This window comes from Ascaphus truei, chromosome 3, assembly GCF_040206685.1.
Source record: "Ascaphus truei isolate aAscTru1 chromosome 3, aAscTru1.hap1, whole genome shotgun sequence".
Classification (NCBI taxonomy): domain Eukaryota; kingdom Metazoa; phylum Chordata; class Amphibia; order Anura; family Ascaphidae; genus Ascaphus; species Ascaphus truei.
The window spans coordinates 256,423,252-256,446,739 of NC_134485.1; the positions used below are offsets into that span (position 1 = coordinate 256,423,252).

The following is a 23,488-nucleotide window of genomic DNA, read 5'->3' on the forward strand; positions in this document are numbered from 1 at the left end:
GCCTTGCCATGGTTTGCATCACGTTCTTCTTGTTTTGGCATTGATGGTGAAAGATACTGGAGAACACATTTGAGAGGCTGCACAGCATTCGGGCATAAAAAGGATTGTTAATGTGGGTTTAAATAACGGGTTACATTCACTATTCACTCTTACTCGTAGGAAACCAAATACATTAAACAAAACCAAAATGTTGCAGTTAGCCCCTCGACTTGATGTGTGCACAGAATTATACGTATCATCCCTTAGTACGTGCAGGTTATAACGTTGGCTTTAAGGACAGGCCTCTGATATTGATCTTTGTTAGATCTACAGATCGTATTTCAATGCTACTTGTACATATGAATAAAATACTGCTACTACTCATCCAAATCTAGGCAGATAAACAATCGGAGCCACAAAAACAGAATTACTTGGGTACCCAGTGGCGGATTTCCCATTAAACCCGGGACTAGGGCGGCAAATTTCATTTTTTGTTTTTTTTCCCCATATACAGAGGCCCCGCTCTCTTCTTCACTGATTGCAGGGGGAGAGCGTGGGGCCTCTGCAATATTCTTACATTCTCCTTCGTGCCGCCCTCCTTCTTTAGCGTCAAATGATGCCACAACGTCACGTTACAAAGGCAACGCAGTGTGAAGTTGCGTCGTCATTTGACGCTGAAGGAGGAACGTGGCACCAGGTAAGTACCTACAGGTGGCAGTTTTGTAAATCCGCCACTGTGTGTACATGAAATCAAAGATTTCCTATTAATCTGGCAAAAGAACATTTGCCAAGAAACTAGCTCCTGCTAAACACAAGAAACAGGACTTATTCACAGAGCAAAGCGGAGGCCGCTTCTCACGTTCACAGGAGGTTGCCACAACCTGCATTGCAAAAGCTCCTCACTCCCACGGAGCATCTGCTTATCGGTCAGTACTAGCAGCTCTCCCAGCTATTGTGTCTTCCCCCCCTCCTCCCCCTTTATCAGGGAAGTCAAAGAAAAGCCTGCCTCTGCTTTCTTAAATCTTCTTAGAAAAGGAGTTGCAGTGCTTACATACCATTATGTGGGTGCATAAAGCCTCGATGGCATATGGAGAACCTGCACTTGGAAACTTGACAGATTTGGTCACTCCCTAAAGTGCCAGAGGGAACAGAGAGAAGTTGGTGTGTGATACTCATGCATTACTAACACTGGATTGCCAAACATGTAGGCAGTGCCTCACAGACAAACAGTATATACCGTAAAACACATGGATATACTGTACGAAGACACCAAAGTCAGCGTAGTGATAAAGGAAAACCTGCCCTGGAGAGGCCATAATCGCAGGAGCAAATAACTGGTAGAAACTCAAGTTAAATTAAGTGCATTTGGGCTTTTTCAATCATTACCTTGAAAAGAAAGTCCCTCCTGACTTTAGGGAAAACTATTTGACTTGTTAATTATATTTTTTCTATCACTTAGGTAGAAGGCCCTTTTTTACTCGCTTCTTAGCTTGAAAGTAAAGTTCCTCTCCTGACTTGAGGGGGAAATATTTTCCCTAATCACTTCATTCAGTGATTCAGTGTATCAACAACTCTTACAGCAAAGCGCCCACACCACAAGTTTACCACCCTACAAAACGCAAACATGACCCGCTGCCGCGGATCTTTCTTCTCTATAAAAAAGGAAGAAGGTGCTTCCCTCCTATAACTCATTTATTCCTTTAAGTTACTTCAATGTGTCAATCAAAAGTCCCCTCGCTTCACCGTCGTGGATTTTAGGATCCCGAAATCTAAAAATATGTATTGAATGTAAAATAGATTTTTGGCCAGCGCCTCTTTTCTTACAATTAATTAGCGAGGCCACTACAACCAATGGTTACACACGATCTGTATGATCAAAGCCAAGGATTGCAATAAGTCCTTATTAGCTGTCAGCAGGACAAAATACTGAGTTGGTTAGGAAGCCGATATAGCCGAGTATTCAATGCTGGTAAAAATTCCATATACATAATTGCGCCAACAACATATCACATCCTAAAAAGCATTTTCATTTTTCAGTCAGCTCCAGCTGATTGACCAGCAGAAAAACACATTATGGTTCAAAACAGCATTCAATGTTTTGCACAAGGGGGGGGAAGCTCATATCTAGATAAAAGTGAAAGTCGCAGAATGATAAACTGCTTTCTCAAAATATACCTTTAGGTCACATAATAACGTCCCAAATTTAGCTTGCATAATTAAAATGGTAATTACATGTTATGTAATAAAAAAGCAGGTGGGTTCCAAGTCCTGGAGTCCTTTCCTACATACATGGAACAGCAAAATCATTTTAGCTGCAAGTAGCTTTTCCAAAAGGCCTCAAGGGGATTGCTGCCGTGCTGACTGGTGTCCACACAAGCATGAAAGCCAAATCCAGCAGAGTCCTCCCCTATATTGAAAATTAAGTCGCAGATGGTTCAGGTTTCAAGATCTTCCCTGCCTGGATTAAAGCATACCAGGCAGAATCTTATACTTTGACCAGGGGACATGTGGCAAACTCAGTTGCAGTCCCACATGTATCACAACACAATTCAATGCATACTACAGTGCTAACCAGTGCCTGGGAATATGCGCAGGGCAGAGGGTGCTATGACAAAGAATATGCCGCAAAAAGTGAAACGTTAGGAATAAAATACAGTGATAGCTACGACGGTACCCGAAAGGTATATCAAGCAGAAACCCTGCATTTCTGTAGGAGGATTTAAAATCGGTGCTTCCTAAATGTATTCTGACTCCGAGTCAGACCAGGTTTGAGAAATATCCAAGAAATATAATGTGTATTCATTCATTATACCAAAAGCATGCCCCCGACTCCGGCATATGAGAAAGATTTGGATACTATGTGGTCAGAAATTATGATCCTTTACTTTCAATATGATCTTGTGAGGCTTATTTCTTACCCAAAGCCTGTAGATTTAAAGCTGCAGTTCAGTCAATATCCTGCATGTTTGTTTTTTTTAATAAATCAGTTCTGCAGTAAGAAAAAATACTTTTAGCATTTTCTGTTTTTAAAAAAACAACTTTGAAAGACCAATTTTCTTGTATTCTATTTTAACAGCCATTTGCTAAGGCACTGCCCCTTCATGTCCTGTCACAAGCCCTGGCACACCCCTTTGTCAGCCCTGCCCTCCCTCTAGCACATGTCAGTGCAGGAGTGCTCATGAATATTCATGAGCTTCCACTGCCAGTCAAGCAGATTATAAACAAATGCCAGCTTTTAATATGTCACCAAATATCGACCTATCAATACACGGAAAACGAATTGAGCTGCAGCTATACTGTTCTTTAGGTAATTAGAGATTGCACACATGAAACTATTGAAGTAAAAAAATAAATGTAAAAAAAAAAAAAAAAGACTGAACTGCAGCTTTAAGTGAGAAGGAACTGATGTTGGAAAATATAGATGTCAAACGGAGGATTCTGCCAAACCCACATCCCGCAAGAAGATGAAACACTCGCAATACCAATAAAGCCACAGGTCAATACATTCTGTTTTAAAATAAAACAAACAGAATAACTACAGGTGTACCCTAGTTTAAGGACACTCACTTTAAGTACACTCGCGAGTAAGGACATATCACCCAATAGGCAAACGTCAGCTCGCGCATGCGCCTGTCAGCACGTCCTGAACAGCAATACCGGCTCCCTACCTGTACCGAAGCTGTGCGCAAGCGGGGAGACTATAGAGCCTGTTACAAATGCGTTATTTACATCAGTTATGCACGTATATGACGATTGCAGTACAGTACATGCATCGATAAGTGGGAAGCAGGTAGTGCTTCACTTCAAGTACATTTTCGCTTTACATACATGCTCCGGTCCCATTGCGTACGTTAATGCGGGGTATGCCTGTATTTAGTTTAATTGGTAGTAAAATCTTCACAATATACAAAAATGTAAGAAAAGAAGCTCTGAGCCCCTTAGGTGAAGGGGCTCATGACCGCTGGGGATGCCTCCTAAGGTCTTACCTGGCCGCATCCGACTTCCCCTCTCCTCCCAGAGCATCGGTTGGCAGCGTGGGTGGAGGGGGAGGGGGCTTGGTGAAGTTTTGAATCAGGCACGAGTTCCTCTGTACAGAAGTTACAGAACACGCAGTTAGCTGCTCCCTGGTGGAAAGTGTTTTTTTGCCCTCAAATGTTTGTTGGAGAGTGGGCAGAGAAGGTTATCTTTGTTGGTGATGGGGTCTGTCCAAGCATTATTAGATCGGCTGCAGGAGGCAGCCCACTCACAAAGCCGGGTGGCTGCAGCAGCTTGCAGATTTGCTGGCAGGGGGTGAAGTCGCTGATGGTAGTGAGTCTGAGGCCCCACGAGAGGCAATGAAAGGTGCCCGAACGCGCAGGAGAGCGACATGGCTGCCAGCGCGGCTGGTTGAGGTACAGCCGAGGCGGTCACACCTCCTAAGGGGTGCCTTGGAGGCCCAGGATCCGTCTATGTATCGTTGGTCCACTAGCAAGTGACTGGTGCCGGGAAGCGACCAGCTTGTGGTAAGAGAGCATTGGCTTAATTCTCCCCCTAGCTTTACTAAAAGGAGCCCCTCCTCCCCCCTTGGGCGAGCTAGGTGGTATGCAGGGAGCTTCAGTCCCTGGGTAGATCTTCCCTGAGGGGGAGATCAGGAGGTGCCCGTGCCAACAGCTGCTGATGGTTCAGGGTTAGTCCATTCACGAGAGGGAAGGGCAGCAGAGGTCAGGGCACGCAGGCTCGGCCACAAGTCAGCAAGGGAGCTGGCTGTCTGAGAGTGGGTCTGCGGGTGTCTCTGGTGTAGTAAATATGGCTGCCATCGTGAATGGAATGTTAGAAGTTTTAGGTGTTCAGGGAAGGGCCCTTTCAAGTGGTTTAGGGGTGTTGTCAGCGCCTCCTATTGCTGCGGAAGGTGCTACGCTGCCATGGGTAGCTGCAGCCTGGAGTGTTGCAACCTCCCAAGCAGGGGTTGGAAGCTCGGTTTCCCCGGAATTGGTAAGTGGCGAGACGTCATTAGCATCCCCAGAGGTGACAGTGGGAGTTACTTCACCGACAGTAGCACAATAGGTGTGGGCGAAGCAAGAAAATTAGCGGACATTCTTTTTAAAAGAAAAAAAAGAACGATAGCGGAGCATAGCAGTTGAAAATGTAAAGGGCTGTAGTCAAACGATAAAAGCTATTTCACAGACAAAAAAAACACGAATACAAGAAGGTAAAAAAAACCTGTAGCGCGTTTCATGCCATCACTGGCGATTTATCAAAGAGAATGAACACGAATACAAGAAGGTAAAAAAAACCTGTAGCGCGTTTCATGCCATCACTGGCGATTTATCAAAGAGAATGAACCCTGGGTCGCTAGTGTAGTAGTAACCTCACATCAAAGGAGCTGCCCCAAAACACCTGAGGTTATCACCACAAACCAGGTGATCAATCTTTCGTTCCTCAAGGAGGAAACTTATAATTACTAATCATTTAAAAACTATAGAAAAAGCTGAACATTTAAACAGCACAAGCCAAGCACATACATCAAGAACATAAAGACACCACCTATTAAAAATCTTCAAGAACAACATGAAAATCATGGATGTTATTTGTAATCAAGACAATTATACTTTAGAATCGTATGGCTTTATTATACTTATTCATGCTGTGTGAATTTATTATACAAATACAACAAAACTTTGTCAAAGATAGGCATATAAATACACTATACAAACTCTGCTTGGCCTGCAGATAAATCTGAAACACAAACCTCATTATTAATCTATAAGAATCTATATCTATAAGAAATATACTAAGTCTCACATTAACTGAAAACAAAATGGCTGAATTTAGCAACAACTACCCCATTTGTGATTAACAAACACTTACTGAATCGGGAAAGATAGCTCAGCAAACCAAACTTACTTAGAGCGAGGGAACAGATATTCAGGAAAATGCAGGTTAGTTGTTTAATGTATTACATAGAAACCAAAGAATTTCTGAATCCTTTAAAACAAAAGGGTTGTTCTTATTGAAAGAAGTGTTGCTATGTAAAGCAATACCCGCCTCAAGTAAACACGTGTTCCCCTAATGCTCCACACAAAGTACTTTCATACAATTCACGCCATACTCCAGCCAGATACTGTACATGGAGTTCATTTTCTGCGCTCTGATTTCCTGCTGTAATAATTAACAGAAATTAGTGATCAAATCACAAACAGGTTAATATGGGCTGGTAGGGTAAAAAAGGACGTATCTACTAAAAGGTGCTATTACACAAGACAACATATGGCACAATCATGTGGCTGGGCCATAAAGGAAGGACCATTTATACTAAGCAGTGCTGCAAGCTGTCTAAGGAGAGGGCCATGGTGCCTTCGCCCGCACGGAGGCTATGAAGTCACCCGCGTGGAGCGGGTGCTTTCTCTGTCCATGGTGGACGGGCCGTGGGGGGCGTTCCTAGGCGCGTCACGGAGCTGGTTCGCCCTCATTGGGCAAACCACTCACGTAACCTGCGTGTCGCGCCAAGAAATGAGTTTCAACTGATTTCTTGCGCAACGCGCGGCACCTCCTGCCTCCTCTGGCGCGATCAATGCCTTAAGGCAATCTGATCGCGCCCCATACGGACGCCTCCGCGCGATCTCCCACACCATGGACGTAGCCTAAGGCTGTGATTATACCAAGAGCGTCAGTGCAGCAGCGCTCTCCTGCACCACTGCCCCAGTACCTTCTACAGCGCGTTCAAGCTCCGCCCCCCCAGTCAGTCTGGTCCCAGTTACTACCCTGTCGCGCACATTTCCCCAGCGGCGAGCGACAGGTTTTCACTGAGACAGGGGAATTTGAGCTCCGAGTTTGCGACTGAGGCGTGGCCACGCCTCTGCGGGCGGTTCAGCAAATGAGGGCGAACCAGCCGCGTGAGGTCATGGCCACGCCCCTGCAACCCCCCCCCCGCCACGCCCCCTCCCGTCGTAAACTCTCCCTCTCTCCCAGGACTGCAGTGCAGCGGTGTGCACGCGCCAACCCCCCCCCCCCCCCCCCGTTGGCACGTGTGCTACAGTGCTGACTGGGACCGCAGCCTAAGTGCGACGCTGCAGACCTACATGTGCACATGCACAAGAGATTTAGCAAGCGACTACAGGGGAGACATGCTCAGATATCACTTCCTTTACCACACTTCCTGTTCCACAAATCCGCACAGGATTCAGCAAAACAAACACTGGTGCACTGAACTTCACTTTGATTGGACGGCTGCATTATGTGACGCGGCCGTCGCTACTTGAAAACAAATTTGCCCATCTCCTGAACTGTCTCCCGCTTTGCAGTAACAAGCGGGGAGACAGTTGAATTTGGTATAAGCAGTTTTCAGGTACGTATAACACTTGTTTTTGCGCCGCGTGGTGTCACTACGGGAGACACCACGGGCGTTTTTGGGTACAATCACAGCCTTACATAGTACCGCTATGGGTCAAATATCGGCTCTAATGCAGAAAAGGCGATTGTGAGCAAAGGGGATTATTCTATATCAGCGGACCATCGGCCCGTTTACGTCCGAAATTCTCCATTGAAGTCAATGGGAAATTTCAGCCAGAAAACGGCCCAATAGGCCACGTCGCCTGACATAGGCTTCAGCCCCAGTGTCAGCTCCTGCACGCGCGCCTGGCGTCCTGGTGGCACGTGCATGGACGCAAGCCGTGACCTGCGGTCTGTGCTTGAGCTGCAGGGGGAACAGCCGTGACAACACGCGGCTGGTTTGCCCTCATTGGCTGAACCACCGCCGTGACATGGCCAGCGCTCCGTCGCCACTAGAAAAGACAAAATTCTTGTCTTTGCAGAATTGGTCACGCATCGCGCATTGTGCCGGGGCGTGCTTGCAGCTAGGGCCGGCCCCAGAGGGCTGTTCCTTCGGTGCGCCGCGCACATCATCGCGGCCACGGACACCGGGGACTCAGCATTAGAATAAATCCCTACATTTTAAAGGAGTAGTTGTGGGATGGGCTGATGTAATCTGATTCTCATGTTCACACCGGGTTTAGAAACAGGTAATTTTCAGAGAGGCCGAGGTTTAAAATAAATAAATAAATGAAATTCCCCAGTTTTAGATAATAAATCTAGGACGCTTAATGATTCCAGGAAAATCTTTCCTCCCAACAGGTAATCTAATTGGTCTTAAAAGCTACAGAAATAGCATACAGTATGTTGATCATGTTATCTTGTTAAACAAACTTCAGTGCTCTGGAATAGGGGAGAGTGCTTTAAATTCGTTTTACTCATATCCATCAGGTAGATCCCAATTTGCATCTCGGGCTCTAACTCTAAACCCCTTGGATATCACCTGTGGGGTCCCATAAGGTTCTGTTCTGGGCCTCTACTCTTTTCAGTCTTCATTAATGATCTATCTACATATTGTATGGCTTGTTTTATAGATGGTGTGCGCGCCTGTACGAACGCTCGTGCACGTGACGCACACTTTTTGTGTGTTTGGGTCCGTGCTGCTGTGAGCGACAGGTTTGAAGTGGTGTGTGTGTGTGTGTGTGTGTGTGTGTGTGTGTGTGTGTGTGTGTGTGTGTGTATTTTATTGTGAAAGTTAATAATTTATTATATAATGGTTTTTTGTTTTTTTTAAAGACGTTGTAAGAATAAATTATTTATTACATTGTGCAACTTTGATAAATATATTTACATACACACTCAAATTACATACATTGGTAGCGACGCGAAAACATTTCCGGTGTCTTCCCCCCCGATCGCCCGGCTCCACGCTCACTGCCGTGCGCGCACACGGCCCTATTATAGAAAGGCTGACTAACCACAGCCAATTATAATTGCTGTGCGCGCGCACGGTGGAGCAAGCGCGCCCACTATATTACAGGCCTAAGGCAGCTTCAATGCACATGTATGCGGAAGACACAATTTTACATGCGCACAACCCCTAACCTCACTGACCTTAGCCACGTACTTCAATCTGATTTTTAAAGATTTAAATACTGGATTTCCCAAAACAAACTGTTTTTAAATAGTGACAAAACTGTATCGATGGTATTTGGGACTAAGGCTTTGGTCCCGCTGCGTCCGGCGGTGCGCGCGGCCGCGTGTGCGTTCCTCACAAGCAGGGGTATCCTTTCCTAGCCAGTCCCAGTCCCCCCTCGCTGCATGGCTCACAACGTGCTGTGACGCGTCAGCCGCCAGGGGATGCAAGAGAATTGTGATCCCGAGCGGTGACGCGTCACGTGGTGCGCTGGGGAGCCTATCAGCGGCGGGAGTGGGAGCTGTCAGACAGCTTCCTCCACAAGGTAGGGGGTGGTGTGTGTGTGTGTGTGTCAGTGTCAGTGTGTGAGAGGAGGGCATTTGTAGGGGGAGGGAGCGGGAGCTGCTTACCTTCCAGCAGCCCCCTCCTGCAGCCCGAGGAGTGAGGGGGGGGGGGGGAGTAGCGGGTCCCTCCACTCAAACCCCTCCCCCCCTCCCTACAGACCGCATATCGCGGTCTGTGTCTGTCAGCGCGCCGCCTGTCTGCAGTGCGGGCGCGCTGACTGAGGGACCGGGGCCTTAGCCTAAGGTTAAATTTCTAAAGCTTCCAATGACAGATCGACAGATCAGAACTATAGGGACACAGTATATGGTACAGCATCCCAAACTCACCATAGCAAATTACAAAACGAGACACCCTCTACAACTCAATACAGGCATACCCCGGTTTAAGGACACTCACTTTAAGTACACTCGCGAGTAAGTACACATCGCCCAATAGGAAAACGGCAGCTCACGCATGCGCCTGTCAGCACGTCCTGAACAGCAATACCGGCTCCCTACCTGTACCGAAGCTGTGCGCAAGCAGGGAGACTATAGAGCCTGTTACACATGCGTTATTTACATCAGTTATGCACATATATGACGATTGAAGTACAGTACATGCATCAATAAGTGGAAGAAGGTAGTGCTTCACTTTAAGTACATTTTCGCTTTACATACATGCTCCGGTCCCATTGCGTACGTTAATGCGGGGTATGCCTGTATAACGGTTTGTAATTACACCACACATCACTGCGAAATGCTCCAAGAACTAGATTGGCTATCCCTTGAATTCAGGCACAAAGTTCATCTTTCCTGTCTTGCCTTCAAATACTTTCTGGCCAAGCTCCCAGTTTATCTGAACCATCTCCTCACTCCTAGCACATGCAGCTCTTATCACCGGAGATCTGACTCCCAAAGACTGTGCACAGTCTCAAGGTTCAACAAGGAATCTGGCCGCTCTCTTACTGTGCACCTCATTCTGTAAGAGCCTACCAGGGACTATCAAAGCCGCCAGCAGTATAAGTAATTTCAAGACTTCAGCTGTCTCTCATTTTAACCTTGTCTGTAACTGTTACATACGCTCATAATCATATCTCTAAGGCCTCGGTTAGGCTCCCCGCTGGCGTGCTGAGGCGTGCTGAGGCTCAGGGAAAGCGGGTGCTTTCCCTGGCCTTGCGGTTGCTTGCCCTGCGCGCCGTCAGGGGGCGGGACAGGGGCGGGCCAGTGACGTCACGGAGCTGGTTCGCCCTCATTGGGCGAACCGCTCACGTGACCGGCCCTGCGCTCCGGCAAGCGCGTGAATTTAAAAATCTGCTCAGACCTACGCTTCCGCGTGCTTGCGGAAACGTAGGCGGGCCCCTACTAAAGCCGCTCTAATTGCGGCTGTAGGGGCTCAGTGCCAAGCATGAGCGAACGTCAGCACGCTTCCGCGAGCAAGCGCTTACCATGGACGAGGCCTAAGGCTGCGCTTATAGTGCCGGCGACGCGGCATTGCAAAACAAAATGTATTGCCGCTGTCGCGTGCACTTATAGTAGAAGCGACGCGAAAGCGCGATCGCTTGGTCGCGATCGCTGGAAGTCAAGTCAATTTGATTTTTCCAGCGACCGCAGCGTGACGTCACTGTCTCCGGACACTATACGTGCAGCCCACCTGTCCTGAAATGTCTGTAAATTGAGTGTATAACCTCTGTTCATTTAATGTAATCGCGTATTCTCATCATAACTCTGTGTCCAGGACATACAGTACTTGAACACAAGAGGTAACTCTCAAAGTATAGTTACATGAATGATGGTATAATCCAGTCCAGGTCATCAGAACTCATTTTGGGATTTATAATCCTTACTGTAACTACAAAATATAACATAGAAAAGTCCTACAACGAGTTGGTATCAGAGGTAAAACTATGTGGTATAATTTATATTTTAGCTCTGTAAATGCATTAACTCAGTGGTGCATAAACTGGGGGGCGCGAGACTTTTTTTTTTGGGGGGGGGAGCGCGGCTCACTTACCCGGCTATCTCGTCCACTCGTCTCCAAGGCAACGCGGCGTCAAATAACGCCGCGGGGCCATGTGACGTGACGTCACATGACCCGCGTCGTCATTTAACGCCCGTTGCAATGGAGACGCGGTATCAAATTACGCCGTGGGTCACGTGATGTCACATGACCCCGTGGCGTGATTTGACGCCGCGGGGGGGGCGCAGCGCAGGAAGTTTGCGCACCCCTGCATTAACTAACTATTATGCTGGGAAGAAAACACTTCGAAAAGATTTGCATTAAACTAAATATCTACATACCACCTAGAACAGATACTGTATAATCAATCCTACTTGTACAACCCCCCTATGACTCAGTGCGCCATCCAAACTGTGTTTGTTCTGCGGGAGCATGTTCCTGCAAATGTGGATCCCACATTGAATCTGTCAATAGCCCATGTGCGACAGTAGGAAGCAGAGCTTAATTACAGAAAGAGAGAGAGGTGAACAGTAGAGCAGCAGCAGCAACAACGTGAAAAGACAAAAGCACAGGGGAAAGACATGATCACACTCAGAAAATGAGGGGGAATTAGTCATATCAGGCTGGAGATCAGATCTTTGGCAGAAAAATGGAATAGGGAATCTCACTGGACGAAGATAATCATGGGGTCCTAGGAGGAGGAGAGGAAGTCAGCAGATTATATCATCACAGTCACAAGATCAGTAGGGACTCACTTCCAGGCTGAAGGCGCTGCAGCCTCTCAGGAACTCCCTGATGTTTCCCAGGCACTCTCCCTCACTCCTCGGGTCGGGGTACACCTGCAAGGAAAGCACACACACCTCATCACATATCCACCATGGAGTGTCAGGGGGGAAGCACATTACAACCGGAGCCAGTGTGACTTCCCAGCTGATCCATGCACTTATCACACTGCAAAATCACTGCAACGTGAAATAAGGACACTGATCTGCAATGACACATAACACTGCAATGTTAAATAATAACACTGCCATATTAAATAACTGTAATATGTCATAGCACTGCCATATTAAATAATAACTGTAATATGACATAAACACTGCCATATTAAATAATAACTGTAATATGACATAAACACTGCCATATTAAATATAAATAACGGTAATAAAAAATAATAACACTGCCATATTAAAAAACTAATATGAAATAATAACACTGCCATCTTAAATAACTGTAATAAGAAATAATAACACTGCCATATTAAATAATAACGGTAATATATATAATAATAACACTGCCATATTAAATAATAACTGTAATATATATAATAATAGCACTGCCATATGTAATAATAACTGTAATATATATAATAATAGCACTGCCATATGTAATAATAACTGTAATATATATAATAATAGCACTGCCATATGTAATAATAACTGTAATATATATAATAATAGCACTGCCATATGTAATAATAACTGTAATATATATAATAATAGCACTGCCATATGTAATAATAACTGTAATATATATAATAATAGCACTGCCATATGTAATAATAACTGTAATATATATAATAATAGCACTGCCATATGTAATAATAACTGTAATATATATAATGATAGCACTGCCATATTAAATAATAACTGTAATATGTAATGATAGCACTGCCATATTAAATAATAACAGCACTGTCATATGAAATAATAACTGTGATAATAACACTGCACTGGCCAGCAGACCCCCCTGGGTGTGAGGAGGGATCCCCGGGCAGTGCCTCTCTGGCACGTGGGATGTATTAGTGTGCAAGTAAAGGGCGCTGCGTTACTTTGCTTTCACACCCCACCACTCTCACCTCTTATTTCCCTTTCTCTCTTCCCTGCTCATCTGAGTTTCTCTTTTCTCCCCTTTTTTTTTTTTTAAACTGCTACCAGGAAGCAAATCTCTGCTCAGGAAATGACGTGTGAGGAGGATCTCTCCCCCTCCCCAGGGGGGGGCTTGTACCTGCCTGACCAGGATCCTGTGCTATGCCGGGGCATTAACCCTTCCCGTGCAGCGATGCTATAAACACATTAGTGGGGCGGTAACAAGAGCAGGTGAAAGGCGGCACTTCCCTATGTGCAGCTGCTCCTATCAGACAAACCCCCCACTGTAACTCCCGGGCTGCCACAGGGAGTGGCGATGCACTGCACAGTGATCTGCGGCACCGCACAGTGATCTGCGGCACCGCACAGTGATCTGCTGCACACATCCTGGGCTGCAGGCAGGGGACACTGGGAGGGTAATCAGGGCACCTGGCAGATGGGGTTTCTTTTTTTTCCCCCACAGTAAAATGACATTTCCTGTTCCCAATCATAGGGGATCTCTCCCACATAAATAAGGGGACCCGGAAATGTGATGTTGGCAGGGCACAGCCTGGTCCCATCCCAGAGGGGCAGTGCTATATACAGAGTGGAGGTGAACTAAGGACAGTGGTGTGTTTCATAGGTTACATGTAGCTCACCGACCCGTTCATATATATATAATTTTTTTATTTTTTAATGCACAAGTACTTATTTTTAACAGATTCATGTTAAACTAATGCTTTGCGAGGGTTTTACGATCGTCAGCTACTGTGTTTTGGTGAGAAGACTGTTTGTCCTCCCAGCTCAATTAATTATTGTTAAACCATTACCTGTTAGAATAACAAAGTCACTATTTACCAGGCAGCACCCCGCTCTATCACCCCCTCCCCTATCCCTTATTAAGGCTGTTATTCTGCATCCGGTATAACAACGCTGAACAAGACCCTCCAAGGAAAATTCCCTCCGATTCCCAACAGATAAAGTTCAGAAGTAGCTGATGTGCTTGAATTCATTGTTCCTGGAGAAATTCAAAGCATAATTCTTTATTCACAACATAAAGTAAAAGTTACTTTAATACACTGAAACATTCCTGTTTTAAAAAACAAATTTGCCCTGCTACATTGGCTGGGGCCATGGTGCTGCAGAACATGCGCTGAGCGATCAGACTGCCTTAACGCAGTGATTGTGTCCATGCGGCGTACGGAAGCGGCAGGGGGTGTGTGTTGCCCAAGAAATCAGTTGAAACTGATTTCTTGGCGCGACAGGCCGGTCACGTGAGCGGTTCGCCCAATGAGGGCGAACCAGCTCCGTGATGCCCCTGGGCACGCCCCCCGCGGCCCGTCCACCATGGCCAGGGAGAGCATGCGCTTCACACACCACGAAGGCACCATGGCCCCCCTGCCTAAGGCCTCGGCCATGTTAACCGCTTGCTGGCGGAAGCGTGATGACGCGCGCTCCCGCTCAGCACTGAGCCCCTACAGCCGCAATTAGAGCGGCTTTAGTAGGGGCTCACCTGCGCTTCCGCGCGCTTGCGGAAGCGCAGGTCTTAGGGGAACTTAAAATTCCCCCGCTTGCCGGCGCGACAGGCCGGTCACGTGAGCGGTTCGCCCAATGAGGGCGAACCAGCTCCATGACGTCACTGGCCCGCCCCCGGCCAGTGACGCGCCGCCCCCTGACGGCCCGCTAACAGCGCGTGCGGTAAGCAACCGCAAGGCCAGGGAAAGCACCCGCTTTCCCTGCGCCTCAGCACGCCAGCAGGGAGCATGGGCTCAGCCTAAGGCCGCGCTTATAGTGCCGGCGATGGCGACGTCGCCCGAAAACAAATGCATTGTCGCCGCCGCCGCGTGCACTTATAGTAACAAAGCGACGTGGCGACGTGATTTTTTTGAAGCCGGGAATGTCGCCTCATGTGACAGCCCCTGAACCAATCAATGGCCTGGTCGCCCGCGACGCCGCCGCAAAGCGAAATACAACTTTCGCTAGCGGCGACGGGTGACGTCACGCATCGCTGTCGCCGTCGCGGGCACTATACACGCGGCCTAAGACTGTACCTTAAACATTTCACCCGCTGATCCCACCTACTGTATGTATTTGCAGTGCCATGGTACTACAGGGTTCAAAGTACCTACTTTTTTTTTTTATTTAGGAATCCAGAAGGATGCTACTTTTATTTATGAACATCTCCATTTTTTTTTGCAATAAGGAACGGTTATCTCCATTTGATTTTACACCACAAAATGTGCTTTCTAAATAAGAGATCAAGAGAGCTGAAAAGAGACTGCATTTATTTTTTTTTCTATCTTGTTTGGATCAAAATGGGAGCTGATAAATAAAATGATTTAATGCTGAAATCTATACTTGGGAAACACCCCTACAATCTTGAGAATGTTCCATTCTTTTATTAATTCTATAATCTATATATGAAAGTGTAACTGATCAGTTATCACACGCTGCATTTCATCAAAACACCTCACTCTACCAGGGGTGCGCAAACTTCATCGGCTGTGCCTGCTCTGCCCCTGGCTCGTGCCCTCCCCCCCTTACCTCGAATGCGGCGTCAAATGACGCAGCGCGGTCATGTGACGTCACGTGAAATGACTGCCGCGTCTCCATGGTCACAGGCGTCAAATGACATCACGTCACATGACCCCGCTGCGTCATTTTAATGCCTGTCACCATGGAGACGCTGGACGCGAGACATGGTAAATGAATTTACAGAGGCCTCTGTAACCGCCACCCCCCTTTCATATTGCACCCCCCAGTTTGCGCTCACCTATGCTCTAGGCAGTGAGTATTCAATATTCTAGAACTCTCTGGTAATAATAATATCTGGTGATCATGGGGAGAGTTATAGAATATTTTATACTCTGCTTAAGCTATTTTATACTCTGCAGAAGCTCCTCCACCCCCCCCCCCCCCCCAAAAACCACCCCCTCGGATTGAAGCAGGGGGTCGCCAGAGCTAAAATGAACAAAGTTCAGCTCCGGAGACCCCCTGTTTCAATCCTATAACAAAATTAAAGGAAAGCAGGACGGCCGCTTTAAATTCGAATTGAAATTATTTTCAGCTTGTTGTAAAGGTCTCACAGAGGTGCGGGTGACAAATGGGGAATGGGCCACATCCACCAGTCTTGTCAGACATCTGGTTTCTTTCTCACAGATCAAAGATTGTTTATTATTGGTGTATCTGAAACTCGAAGATCAGATCTGCTTAGAGATGCAGTCTGAGCATGGATCTTACATTTTCTCTTAAGGACCTATGACAAAACGTTTGCCGGTAATGTACAGGCATACCCCGGTTTAAGGACACTCAATTTAAGTACACTCGCGAGTAAGTACATATCGCCCAATAGGCAAACGGCAGCTCACGCATGCGCCTGTCAGCATGTCCTGAACAGCGATACTGGCTCCATACCTGTACCGAAGCTGTGCGCAAGCGTTGACACTATAGAGCCTGTTACAAATGCGTTATTTATATCAGTTATGCATGTATATGACGATTGCAGTACAGCACATGCATCGTAAAGTGTGAAAAAGGTAGTGCTTCACTTTAAGTACATTTTCGCTTTACATACATGCTCCGGTCCCATTGCGTACGTTAATGCGGGGTATGTCTGTATAGGTTTTCTGTTTTACACCCCTTTTTATTTTATAAACTGTCAATTTTATACTGATCAATTTAGCCTGATTCTTATACATTTTAGATTTTAATGGTACTACTTTTTTCTTGTACCACTATTGAGTTTCGCTATGCTCCATTGATGTGAATATACAGTTGTGTGAAAAAGAAAGTACACCCTCTTTGAATTCTATGGTTTTACATATCAGGACATAATAACAATCATCTGTTCCTTAGCAGGTCTTAAAATTAGGTAAATACAACCTCAGATGAACAACAACACATGACATATTACACCGTGTCATGATTTATTTAACAAAAATAAAGCCAAAATGGAGAAGCTATGTGTGAAAAGCTAAGTACACCCTTACTTCTTCCATAGGAATTAAGATGCTAAGTAGCAGACAGGTGCTGCTAATCAAATGCCCTTGATTAATTGATAATCAGCAAGTGTGACCACCTCTATAAAAGCCGAAGGTTTAGCAGTTTACTGGTATGGAGCATTCAGGTGTGTGTTAACACAATGCCAAGGAGGAAAGACATCAGCAATGATCTTAGAGAAGCAATTGTTGCTTCCCATCAATCTGGGAAGGGTTATAAGGCCATTTCCAAACAATTTAAAGTCCATAATTCTACAGTAAGAAAGATTATTCAGAAGTGGAAAACATTCAAGACAGTTGCCAATCTTCCCAGGAGTGGACGTCCCAGCAAATTCATCCCAAGGTCAGACCATGCTCAGAGAAATTGCAAAAAAAACAAGAGTTACATCTCAGACTCTACAGGCCTCAGTTAGCATGTTAAATGTTAAAGTTCATGACAGTAAAATTAGAAAAAGACTGAACAAGTATGGTTTGTTTGGAAGAGTTGCCAGGAGAAAGCCTATTCTCTCTAAAAAGAACATGGCAGCACGGCTTAGGTTTGCAAAGTTGCATCTAAACAAACCACAAGGCTTCTGAAACAATGTCCGTTGGACAGACGAGACCAAAGTGGAGATGTTTGGCCATAATGCACAGTGCCACGTTTAGCGAAAACCAAACACAGCATATCAGCACAAACACCTCATACCAACTGTCAAGCACGGTGGTGGAGGGGTGATGATTTGGGCTTGTTTTGCAGCCACATGACCTGGGAACCTTGCAGTGATTGAGTCCACCATGAACTCCTCTGTATACCAAAGTATTCTAGAGTCAAATGTGAGACCATCTGTCCAACAGCTAAAGCTTGGCTAAAATTGGGTCATGCAACAGGACAATGATCCCAAGCACACCAGCAAATCTACAACAGAATGGCTGAAAAAGAAAAGAATCAAGGTGTTGCAATGGCCCAGTCAAAGTCCAGACCTCAACCCGATTGAAATGCTGTGGCTGGACCTTAAGAGAGCAAAGATGTTCTGCAGCCTATTGGGACTGGTGGAATCCTCCTTGAAATGGCGGAATATCCAGTGATGAAGGATTGGATTCAAAAGGAGACGTCAAAGGAAAAAGATGAGAAAAGGTTGACAATTCCTTGAGTCAGGATAAAAATGCATTGCGAAGTGCCAAACATGACTATGATCTCCTCCATGAACAATTTGTTAAAGAGCAAGAAGCTAAGACTGAGCTACAAATGGGTCTGTCCGCAGCGATCACAAAGTGTATATCTTTGGAGAAGACAAAGCATCACTTGCAGAGCGAGTTCCAGGACATGAGGACTAACCATGAGCGGTCAAATGCAGCTGCTGCCACCAGGGATGAAGGGGCAAAGGTGGAGTTGGAAGTCTCTCAGAAGGAGATTCGCTGTCTCACCGCAGCGCTGAATTTATATGATTACGCCCTTGAAGAGGTCAGGTAAACTATATTGACTGTACGAGGAGAAGAAAAACCTACAAGAGAAGGTTTCAGAGTTGACTGACCAGGTAAGTGAAGGAAATAAAAAATTTCACCAAGTAGAAAAAGTGAAGACACAATTGGCCCTGGAAAAGCTAGAAGTGCAGCAAGCACTGCAGAATACAGAAAGAGTACTGCAAGGAGAACGTGTCTCCTTGGAGCAGCGCACACAAGCAGAACACAAGCTGCAGAGCCAGCTGCAAGGTCTGTGTGCGAATCTGCAGGAGGCCAAAGAGAAACAGACGGTTGCTGAGGAGAAGCAGCAAATGCTACAGGAGCGTCTGAGTACCCAGTTTGTCCCCGCAGAGCAGCATGAGTAGCTGAAGGCCACACTGAGCATAACCAGAGCATTGCTGGAGGAGGCTTAGAAGCCAGGTAACTCTGTATGAGAGGGAGCACGAGGAGGTCCAGAAACTAGAGCTGGAGCTGGCGGAGCAGAGAGGCTCCTCCATCCTCAAAAGTCAGTACGCCCAGGAGAAAGGTGTGTGGAAAACTGAAGCTGCTGCGACCCTAGCGACGAAATCGGCATAGCTGCAAAATATGACGAAGGAGGCATTGATGCAAACTCAGAGCAAGCACAAAAAAGAGGTGGAAGCTCTAAGGAAAATTGCAGGATCAAGCTGATTTTTTTCAAAAATAAAATGGAACAAGCTCTGAAGCCATTTCAGGTCAAAGATAATGAGATTACAGAATTAAAACAGAGTGAGGCTCTGCGGACCAGTAAAGTACAGGTGTCTTCACTACAGGAGAAGATATTGGCCCTGCCCAAGTGTCTGTATCCCACAGAGACTAATGCCCATGAAGACAATGGTACAGGGAGAGCTGGGGACACCGCTCAACTGTAAAACGAGATTGCAAAGTTTGAACCGCCTGTGCAAGGCAACAAACAAAAGGTATGAGTGAAGAATCAAAACCAGAAGAATCCTTATCTGATCAAGCTGAAAAGATAGGACGTTCGATGGAAATAGAATAGAATCTGCTGCTCCTGTGTCAAGCATATTGAGTGACATGGAAGAGGAGGTGGCGAAATACCGTCCTGCAAGCCTAGAACGCACGGTAATTGCCCCAAAGGAAAAAAACAAAGCGACTGGTTGGAGTAAAAAGGTGCTTGGGAAAAGACGTCTCACCAAGGAGAACCAAGCCCATAAATCCAGCCAGGAGGAGGACACAGAAAAGATTGAAGGGAAGGTTGAAAGCCTCTTCAATTGGAATTCAAGAAAAAAGAAAAGGAGTCGAAAAGACTCCCCCATGAGGCTGAGCTGTTTCCCGAGACGGGGGGACGTTTAAATGGCAGAGTGCGCGGGGATACACTCTGTGGGGGGGGTTTAACTCCCTTTGCAAGCATCAGGAGACTGCACTGGTGTCGGGTTTCATGCATGTGATGTGTGAAACTCCTGTTTGAGCAGGGAATAAAAAGCAGGAAGTAGCTGCTTTTCGGTGTCCCTGTTGGAGTCTGTTAGAGGAACACAGACAACAGAAGTCCCGCCCGTCGGGAACCCGGCTTGTTCACCAGAGGGTTTTGCCTGGGAACAGTGGGGAACTCAAAGCCCCACACAGCAGAGAAGCCTGCATGGACAGGGCAAAAGACTTTCTGGAGGCAGCAGGACTTCAAAGCCTGCATCTGGAGAAATAGGAGACGCTGGACCAGAACACAGTCAGATAAGACTTTATATATTGTTCCTTGCTATTGTCTTTATATGTTTTGGACTGGGAACTGGCCTACCCAGCCAGTCAGATAGAAAGGGCCGGAGTAATGCTTATTTAGTCTCCTAACGTGGAGTAGGTGTTTGTTTTATGATTTGTGTTTTGCCTTAAAGGGGCAGTAGTCCCAATGTTTTAGTTGTTTTGAGGATAATAAAACCACTCAAATATTATGGTTTACTCAGAAATGCATGTGTGAACTCTTCTCTGACCTCGCCGACAGGCCACTTCGTCACAAGAGCTTACCCTCATTTTCAGACATGTTTTGTTAAACTGGGTTTTTGTTTAATTTGTATATTTTTCTAGTAAAAGGGAAGGGGACCGGCAATCCCTTTAGGTTAAGCCCTTAAAGGAATCCTTCCATTATGGCAGCATAATTGGGGTGTAGTGTGACGATTTGGGGGCTGGGATTGCCCATTTTTAGTGTTCTACACACACCTACTTTAAACAAAAATAATCTAGATCTAACCTAGTAGCAAAACAATTTCTCACTGGTCTTAAATGGGCCCGCAAATTTAAAAGAACTTTCAAACCTTAAAAAATCGAATCACTTGGTTTCAATAATTTAAATACTACTGACTGTTGTTCATTTTGGTCATATATGGCCCACGCCTTAAGTTGCCCTAGAGATGGGGACATATTACAGTACAAAAAGGATAAAGATATAGCGCAACTGAGGAATAGTAAGGCTTTTACAATGCCTAGTGATTGCTGCAAGGTCGTTTTCAGGCACATCGGCCAATATATACTAAGTAGTCTTCTGCCGTAAGATACCTTGCAGCCCATTCACTTGAATAGGTCGTAAGGTGTCTTGTGGCAGGAGACTGCTTAGTAAATATGGCCTGTGATCTTTTGACTAGTTTATGCTGTGGACGACTACTACTATATTATTTACTAGAATACCGTCTTCTTTGTTTGTCAAAGGAAAATGCACCAGTTTTAGAATTGTGTCCCGGGTTTCAGTCTTCAAGAGTAACTCGTTTAATCCTAAATGTACTTTGATTAATGACATTAGCAGTGCAAATTCCAAAAATGTTACACAGAGAGGCAAGCATTAAATATCTTTCTCTGCTGAATGGAAATCTAATCCCCTGCACTTTCAAAGAACCTTGGGCTGTGTTGAGACTTGTGATTACAATTCTACCTCTCTCCTTTTGACTTTCTGTGTTAGAAAGGCCCTAAATAAAATTATGTAGACTATGGGTACTCTCTATGGCCTGCTGGCAGGGAAAATAGCTGAAGATTTAAATGATGGTAACAAAAATGTGTAACTACGACTCGTCTTTGTCTAAAAATTAGCAATGTTATTTCTACACTCTGAAAAAAATACTGAACTGTGACCTAGAAACCATGTTTATTTTTATGCTTTGGATTTGGGCTTTTTGGGGATGTTTTCGATTGTTCCTGGTGCCTTTATTTACTCAGCCCTTAGCTGCTCTAACCATGATACATTACTCAAGAAAAATAAGTGAGTCCAAATATCATACCCTGTAAGCTACAGTACATGATATTAATATCTCAACTAAAAGAGGTACTAATGCTAATAGTATTGTATTTAAAAAATAGGTACCAGCACTTAAAATTAGAAATATCTGATAGATATCGGAACAAATGGAAGATTTTGAAAGCAAAAAAAAAAAATCAAGTAATGCTATTCCTGAAATAGTAATTGACTCTAAGCAGTGACAACATTTTTGCAATAAATACAATTATCAATTGGATCTGTGTTCTTGAGAACAGTCGGAGACAGCTTTTACTGTAACCATCATTTGCAGTAGTAGCCAACTCTCTCAGATCCATATATTACACAAATAATGACAACGCTCGTATCAGCATCTCAAGTGTCCTAGGGATAATTACAGAGTGCCTATCAGCGATCTCTGCCTGGATGGCCCTTCATCACCTCAAGCTTAACCTGGCTAAGACAGAACTTCTCATTCCCTCCAAACCAGGTCCCATTGTTCCCTTCTCCATTACAGTCAGTAACGCTACTATACACCCACTCTCGCAAGCACGCTACCTAGGGGTTACAATCAACGTCTCCATTTCCTTCTCCCCACATATAAACCCTGTTACTAAATCTTATCTATGTTCCACTACCACTAAAACACTAATGCATGCCCTTGTTCTCTCCTGTATTGATTACTGTGACATTATTTTATCTGGCCTCCTTGTCTCACATCTCTCACCATTACAGTCTATTCAAAACGCTGCTTCCCAAGTCATCTCCTGCTCTTCTAGGCATGTATCTGCTTCTGACCTCCTGAACTCTCCCTGTTGATTTTCCATATAAACTAGAAGATTCTCCTCCTTACCTTTAAGACTCTACAGTTGTCTACACCTCCATATATCTCAACTCTGATCTTTCGTTACACACCTACTCGTCTCTTACACTCTACCCAAGGTTGTCGCATCTTTTCCCCTTTTACATCTACAGCCCTCTCCTGTCTTAAACCTTTTTCACTAATCGCTCCCTACCTATGGAACACTCTTCCACTCAATATTGGCAAGCACATTCGCTTACCACATTCAAAGCCCATCTGATAATCTACCTCTTAAAATATCTTTCTATGCCTCTACTACGAACTCCAGATGCACTTTACCTCCCCTGTCTGCACTTTTAATTATACAAATTTTACTCCTAATCAGGGGCGTCGCTATAGCCCCGGCCCGCACTCTTGGGGGGCTCACTCTCCTCCCCTTCCCCCCCCCTCCCCCTGTCGGCAGCAAATTGCGGGAGATGCAGTAGGAAGGAAGGGAAATCCCTTCCTCTGCAGGTGGGCGGGGCCTGGATCTGGGGGCGGCGCCCTGAGATGTAGGAAGGACAGAGGGGAAATCCCTTCCTCTGCAGGTGGGCGGTGCCTGGATCTGGGGGCGGCGCCCTGAGATGCAGGAAGGACAGAGGGGAAATTCCTTCCTCTGCAGAGCCTCCATAGGTGGGCGGGGCCTCAAGTAGAGCAAAGAGAGAGAGTGGCAAAGAAGCAGGGAGAGAGGCAAAGAGAGAGAGTGGCAAAGAAGCAGGGAGAGAGAGGCAAAGAGAGAGAGTGGCAAAGAAGCAGGGAGAGAGAGGCAAAGAGAGAGAGTGGCAAAGAAGCAGGGAGAGAGAGGCAAAGAGAGAGCGAGAAGAAAAGAGAGAGGGAGAAGAGAGATACATGAGGAGGAAAGGGGAAGGAAAAGAGAAAAAGATGCTGGCAAAAGAATCCTCGGGTTGTTAGAGAGAGGATGACAGGGGAAAATATATGGTAGATTAAATAAAGAGAATGGGATATGTGAGA

At 45.7% G+C, this 23,488-nt stretch overlaps 1 protein-coding gene across 2 annotated transcripts in view; it reads right to left on the reverse strand.

The window, feature by feature from the left end:
- Positions 1-23,488, reverse strand: part of ARHGEF7 (Rho guanine nucleotide exchange factor 7) — a 184,315-nt gene that overhangs the window by 144,375 nt on the left and 16,452 nt on the right. For both annotated transcript variants that reach the window (XM_075590690.1, XM_075590691.1), the window contains exon 2: positions 11,938-12,021. In XM_075590690.1, coding sequence (XP_075446805.1) covers positions 11,938-12,021 — 84 coding nt within the window. The remainder of the gene's footprint in view (positions 1-11,937; positions 12,022-23,488) is intronic.